This window comes from Anopheles marshallii, chromosome 2 (genome assembly GCF_943734725.1).
Source record: "Anopheles marshallii chromosome 2, idAnoMarsDA_429_01, whole genome shotgun sequence".
In the NCBI taxonomy this organism is placed as follows: Eukaryota; Metazoa; Arthropoda; class Insecta; order Diptera; family Culicidae; genus Anopheles; species Anopheles marshallii.
In genome coordinates, this window is record NC_071326.1 from 5,356,288 (window position 1) to 5,362,796 (window position 6,509).

At 47.0% G+C, this 6,509-nt stretch overlaps 2 protein-coding genes across 2 annotated transcripts; both read right to left on the reverse strand.

The window, feature by feature from the left end:
- Positions 1–928: 928 nt before the first annotated feature.
- Positions 929–2,341, reverse strand: LOC128708443 (dipeptidase 2). The gene is made up of 2 exons (XM_053803421.1): positions 1,532–2,341; positions 929–1,450 (listed from the first exon to the last, which is right to left on the reverse strand). Exons 1-2 carry the CDS (start codon positions 2,339–2,341, stop codon positions 929–931), a joined length of 1,332 nt encoding a protein of 443 aa, XP_053659396.1.
- A 583-nt stretch (positions 2,342–2,924) lies between these two features.
- LOC128708377 (THO complex subunit 1) lies at positions 2,925–5,125 on the reverse strand. Its single transcript, XM_053803353.1, has 2 exons — positions 5,078–5,125; positions 2,925–4,982 (listed from the first exon to the last, which is right to left on the reverse strand). The coding sequence occupies exons 1-2, from the start codon at positions 5,123–5,125 to the stop codon at positions 2,925–2,927; spliced, it is 2,106 nt and encodes a 701-aa protein (XP_053659328.1).
- Between the last annotated feature and the right edge of the window lie 1,384 nt (positions 5,126–6,509).

A 6,509-nucleotide genomic window follows, 5' to 3' on the forward strand; every position in this document is an offset into this window, starting at 1 on the left:
CTAACACGTGGCGATCCGACAGACGAATACTATATACTAAATATGGCTGTGTGAATGCGTCCGCGCGTCTGTGCGTTTGTAAACGCGTGTAGCAGTGTGTGTGTGTGTGCCTGTTGGAAAATGGAAAAATTCAAGTGACGAAAACCCTGGATGTATTTTTGAGCATATATGTATCGAATAAAACATCAGCCATTAAACGAAAATAGTTTAGTTTTGGTAAAACATTTATTAGTTTGTATTCCCTTGGTACAGGACAGTAACGTTCGGCTTCTTCCTGGAGCAGATCATCTCCGTAGTCGATCGGTAGATAAAGTAGAAATGGATGGGACAAGACGCACTAATAACGCACAACATATATCGGAAGCTATAATAAAGTGGTTTTGTCTAGTAGATGTTGCCGCTCCTGCTTCTGCTGCTGATTGCCGATTCATATCTATCCCTCTGGACCTTGTACAGGTCCTTTTTTACGACAAGGCGATCCTGTTTAAGTTCCCAATTACATCTACAAAATGATTGCAACATTACACGTGTGTTGTGTGTTTTAAGAGGTTATGAGGATCGTAAGATCGTTCCTCTTTGGGTTTTTTTTTTTTGTTACAAACTACAATTGTTTCTAAGCCCAATATTTTAAACCAATAGACAGGAACGAGTTAGAGAAATAGTAAATCAATGGTTCAGTTTTGTTTTTGAAGAATTGATATGCGATAATATTTGTCTGTTTCTGTTTCGCTCTATAACATATTAACTATATCCCCGATGATGGGAACGCGATCGTATCCGCGATCGCGGCCTGGTTCGTCGCTATTTGCTACTGTAGTATCATTCATATAAGTTTGTGTGCTTTACTCTTGCACCTTCGCACCACTCGAGGTGCGTATGGGGTGCACGTGGAAGATAATACCTTGTTTTGCTACCACCCATCGCCAATTTACGTCTCCGGGTACCGACAGTAAGCATTCCCTTCGATCGATTCCAACGGTATCCAATCCTCGGACAGCGGTAAACGATTCTTGTTCGTTTCGACTTCCCGTAGCACCCGCACAATGTTGCCCCCGACCAGCTTCTTGATGGCAACCGAACCCCACAACCGATCGCGAGCCAGTTCGGCCAACAGGAGGGGATAGTTTTTGGGAGACCCGCTCAAACCTACGTGGTCAACGCCGGCAATCGCTCGGATATAGTTAATGGCCGTAATGGCGTCCTTCAGCGACATCGGCTTATCGCCGCATCGTTCCACGTTCAGCATCAGCACACCACCGTTCTGGGACAGTGCGCTCAGGATGTGATCCGGTACGGCGGCCGTCGTACCGTTGCAAGCCATCGACGAGGGCAACGCGTTGGACAGTAGCAACGGTGCTTTGGCGACATTCAGCGCAACCATCATGGCCGGTTCGGAGAGCCTCGATATTTCCACCAACATTCCCAAACGGTTCATTTCCTGAATTACAATCTGTGGAGAGTTGGAAAAAGGAACATCAAGGTATCTCTATCAGTACTCCAGAGTATGCACATAAGGGGAGTGCGTACTTACCTCTCCAAAGTTCGTCAATGTTGATGGTAAGTTCTCGTCGAAGAAATCGTTCCTTATCGAGGCACTGGCCCACGGGGTTGTACAACCCACGCCAGTCAACGAAACAAACCGTGCCCCCAGCGAATACATCGAGCGAAGCACGGCCAAACTGGACCCGAGCGTATGACCACCTTCGAGCCCGAACAAAATCGCCAGCTTACCCTCGGTGTGGGCCTGTTCCATCTCGTCCGCATTCTCGACCACCGCCATATCGCGATTCTTAGCCACGAGCCTTCTGGCATCGTCCAGTCCTTCCAGCGTCAGCTGTACCGCATCGAGATACTGTGCCGCACACGGTACGGCAATGGGCCAGAGCAGTGCACCCACCATACCGCTCTTCACTTCTGCGAAGCTTTTGCTAAAGTTAGCACCCATCGGTGGCGCCCAATAGCCTTCGACAAGCGGTGACTCCACCAGCAACCGTCTGATAAATGCCAGCCGGGCCTCCAACAGCGAGGAAGACCGGAGCTGCAATCCAAGCGGAATGCCCGCGGCAAGTGCGACGCAGACGAGCAATCCGGACACGAGCGCGATTATTTTGCGACTCCGTCGATCCTTGGCCAGCTTCGGTGGTGGTGGCGAGATGCTTTCCTTCGTGTACGAATGAATGCTACCATTCTTTATCTTTTCCGGATATTTGGTAATCTCGGGCGGTAGCTCAATGTCCGCTATCTCGGTGAAGACGAAACAGTGCTGCTTACAGCCTGCCGGATGTTGATGCACCGGATGCAGCTCCATGAAGTCGTGGTTTGGAATCGTTGTTGGATTCATGTTTTTTTTTGGGGGGGCGTTAGGTTGTATACAGCACTTAAAAACACACTCACTCTTGGGGCAGAACTTGGAGGTACATCAAGCGACGGTTCGGATGATGGTCACCATTTGCGCACTACTCATTGTACTCTGAAGCTTTCCGTTTAGTATGATTTAATCATTAACTTGTTATAAATTCCAGATGAAAACGTAGTATTTTTTGGGGCTAACGTACGAACAAAACAGCCTTTGTGCTGATGTTGTGGGAAAGCTTCAGGACATGCGCAGAACCACGAACTCATTGTCCTGTGGCGTGTTGGGGATAGTTTGGGGACTGTCAAACAAACCACACGAAAAGGATGCGATTCAAACGTACTGTTGATAGGACCTTCTTTGAAACATTTTAAGTGGAAACCTAGAACCTTTCGAGAAGGTCCTCTCTGGACACAATGACCTAGTCGACATCAGGTTAAACGATGCATCTTATTTGTCCATTATTCTTGGAACAGTAGTGACCAGAAATTAAGACTTACTTATCGTAAATTATTCTTTATTTTGTAAACGTTACGTTTGGAATTACATTACTTACCTAAATTCCTCCCTCTCATTCCGATACCTCCTCTACCTTCTCGCTGAGTAGGGCAATCATTTGTTTTACCGCGTCGGCCGCTGGTAGCATGTCCAAACCCTCCAATATATACGCCAAATTGTCCAAGCTTGCATCCATATCGTCGTCAAACCACAGTGTCAACAAGTGACAACATTGATCCCCCACAGTGGCATGTTCCGACTCAAAGTACTGTATCTCATCCGCACCGTAACCAAGTTTCGTTGCCAGCTTCTTCCAATCCCGTCCAATACTCGGGGCCAGCTCAGACAGCTGTTCCTTCGTCACCGCAAGCGTCTTGTGTGTATTTTTGTCCTCCGGTGTTAGCTGCTCCGTTTTTAACAGTTCCGTGTCCATCTGTTCCTGTTCTTCCTCACCCACCAGACCTTCACCCTCCGCTTCCGGCCCTTGTTCGGCGTTTGTTGGGGCCGTTTCTTCCTGAATCGCATGCTCCAGCTTAATGTCCAGCTTGTCCTTCTGGATCTTCTTCCGTACGCTTTCCAAGTAATCGGACACTTTGTACGAGGGTGTGTTGAACAGTGTGAAGAAGTGGGGTGATTGCCGGGCCAGTAGTCGCAATGCACGCCATTCGAACGATGGGTCTTGTTTTTCCTTTGGATTTTCCAGGTACGTCTCAAGCGACGGAAGAAAGTTACGGTCGGTGCCTTTACATGCCTGCAGATTATCGGGACAAAGGTTCCACAGGCGCGTAATCTCCGGGTTGCCCATGTAGAATTTTCCCTGCCGGGTCGCATCACGGATCAGATCGCCTAGCGGTTTGCGGGGTCGTTTAGCCGGTGGTCGACCACTTCCAGGCGTAGAAGAACTTCCTGCCGATGCGGTACCTCCACCCGTCGTCGCATTCGGTCCCGTCGATGAACCCGAATCCTCCACCACCGCTTCAGGACGTTTAAATTCCTTACATCCTTCGTTCTTCCAGCTGTTCCACAGTTCTTCGCGCAAAAGCATGTGACGGGCGGTGTTGGCAAACTTTTTCCCATTCGGTGGTGATTCTTCGATCAGCTGGTAGACCTGTGTTTCCGTTTCCTTCAACCAATCGCACTGCGGCTGTGTGAGTACGTGCGTTTCGGTCTTAAACTTCACCGTCGAATTAAGGTACTGAAACAGGATTAGGAACTGTACCAACACCGAGCGCCGGAAATTGGAATCGGAAAGCTGTAGCGAAAGTAGCTTCGGGTTGGTGAGGAATTTTGCGAAAAAGTGACCCGACTCTCGGATCTCATCCTCCTCCATTGGGCAATGGGCGGCAGTGATTCCGTCGTTCGATTTCGAGGTAGTGCTGGATGCTCGGTGTTCCTCTAGCTTGAAGCTACTAAATGCGGACAGCACACTTTTCGCATGCGTTTCAAACGTTTTCCACTGAACCTTGCTGTAGCACTGGTTTGGATTGCGGAAAAAGTCTTGCAGTGCCCAAAACTTGCAGTACAAATTGTAGTCAATCTTCAGTTTGTTCTCTTCCGCTTCGCCATCTGCTTCCGCATCCGTACCACCGGACAGTTGCTCCACAATCATCTCATTCCCATCCATACCGTACTCGGTGATGTTTTCCAGATTAAACTCCGAAATTATGTTCAACCCGCTGCGCTCGGAGAAGGGGAAAAATTTGGCGAGAAACAACAATATCCGACCGCAGAATACTGTATTCTGGGAGCGGGAAAGTCGCCGCAACAGATCGTTACACATCCGGAGCAGATTGTGCTTACAGGCGGTGAAGAAAAATTCTTCCTTCCAGATTGCCACATTGTTCTCGACGTACGTGAATATCTGTTCGGCCCGGTCCAGCGTAACCGCGTCGAAGATGTCACCGAGCAGTACAACCGGCATCGTAGCGACGGTCATATCCTTCCGACAGGAGTTCACCGCAAAGCTAATGAAACACTCGATCGCCGGTATGTCTTCCGCCTTCGTGAGTAACATATCGCGAAACGCCTGATGCAGGGCTGTCTTTTTGTCGTTATCACTGGCCCGCGCTGCATCGTAATCCGCCTTCAGCACATCGATGTCGTTCACCGCAAAAGCACGCTCTAGCGATTCCTGCAAAAGCGTACGGTTAAACGAAATTTTCTTTGTGAAACTAAACGTTTGCGGGTTAGCGGCACTGGCATGAAACTAGCAACCCATTCACTTACGGTAAAAGTTTTTAGTAACACGAGAAAATTAGATGAATTTGAGCTCATTTTTTCCACCACGCTTCGTTTTTGCATCTGATAACTTTTGGCATGTAAACAACTTCAATCGAGAAACCAAGCTGGATGCTGTAAACACAACAAACCGCGTGTCAAACCATCTTAAGCACCCTTTACACACCACTTGCAAACTCAATGGCAGAAAAGGCCTTTTTGTACCCATAATTTCATTTTTATTTGTAAATTATGCTTCATGGAGCGATCTCATGTTGACTTCATCTTTTTCGAATTCCACTCTTGTTCCGTTTTTCTCCTAAAAGTAATGGTGGGTGGAAAACAATCATTGGTTCTCAACTTACACTATGGGATTACTATTTGGTCATCATTCGAAACAAATGCCTATATCACACTGTACACAATATACGCAGCTGCGTTATGTCAATCTGGCACATGAGACAGAGCACATAAACCTTTCGTTCGAGATACACTTGGCTCCGAATCTTCGCATTATTTTTCGCGTTGTCGGCTTTGCGGTCAGTAGTGATTTAAATGTTCCAGAGCAAAATTCACTAGCGGTAACAGAACGGTGCACATTTCTAAGCAAAATAAGTTAGTGCTGGGCGTCTAAGGCACGCTACAATAAATAGCAACAATACAGCATCATCCCAGGAACGCATCGGATTAATCTTCGGTGTAAGCCTCAACCAAAAACATCGTTCAGTTTATGAACCATTCGTGTTGGGTTGTGTGGTGTTTTCAGGCGTTTGGAAGAGACGGGCAGTGTGTACAGTGAAGAAAAGAGGAGGATGTGGTGTAGAATTTAAGTGGAATTTCGTGTGCATGAGTGTGAGTGTGTGTGTGTGTTAATGTTTGCGAGAGGGTGGAAAGGGTGTGATTGTTCTCTCGTTTTCTTTCGCCGTTGCTAAGAAGTGCCGTAGAATGAGAGAACGCAAGCATTCTTGACTCGTCGTGGGGTGGGGTGGTGTGGTTGGTTGCTTTGATTCATTGATAAAAAATAGTTTCCCCAAATAAGTTTTATGCTAAAATCTTCACCCCGAATGTGGCAAAGCGCACAAAGAAAGATCCAGTCAAGCCGGTGCTTAGTCAGTGTTTGTGTGTGTGTGTGTGTGTGTGTGATTTTTTTTTGTTTGCTCCATCTTCTTTCTTTGCCATGCTGTAAAGCAAAACGCTTTGCCCTTAATTCGACGGTGAAAGAGTTATGCGTAGAACGAATAAACGGTGAATGCATTATACAACAATGTTGTTTTTTATATGTTTAACCATTTTCAAAAGCAGCAAAATTTGTAGTGAATTCCATCAAATGGCAAGTGACAAGTGATTGAAGTGGAATATAACAACAGCCCAAAAGGTAAATAAATAAAGTTGTGTACGCAGTAATACGCCACAAAAAAGGAAGGCAACGCAGCACAACACA

What these genes read in the sequence shown, in the direction of transcription:
- LOC128708443 (XM_053803421.1), bottom strand. Translation starts at nt 2,341, where the DNA reads ATGAATCCAACAACGATTCCAAACCACGACTTCATGGAGCTGCATCCG. An exon ending in CATTGACGAACTTTGGAGAG is followed by an intron (nt 1,451 to 1,531) that starts GTAAGTACGCAC and finishes AACTCTCCACAG; the next exon opens with ATTGTAATTCAGGAAATGAA.
- LOC128708377 (XM_053803353.1), bottom strand. Translation starts at nt 5,125, where the DNA reads ATGAGCTCAAATTCATCTAATTTTCTCGTGTTACTAAAAACTTTTACC. An exon ending in TGTTACTAAAAACTTTTACC is followed by an intron (nt 4,983 to 5,077) that starts GTAAGTGAATGG and finishes ACGCTTTTGCAG; the next exon opens with GAATCGCTAGAGCGTGCTTT.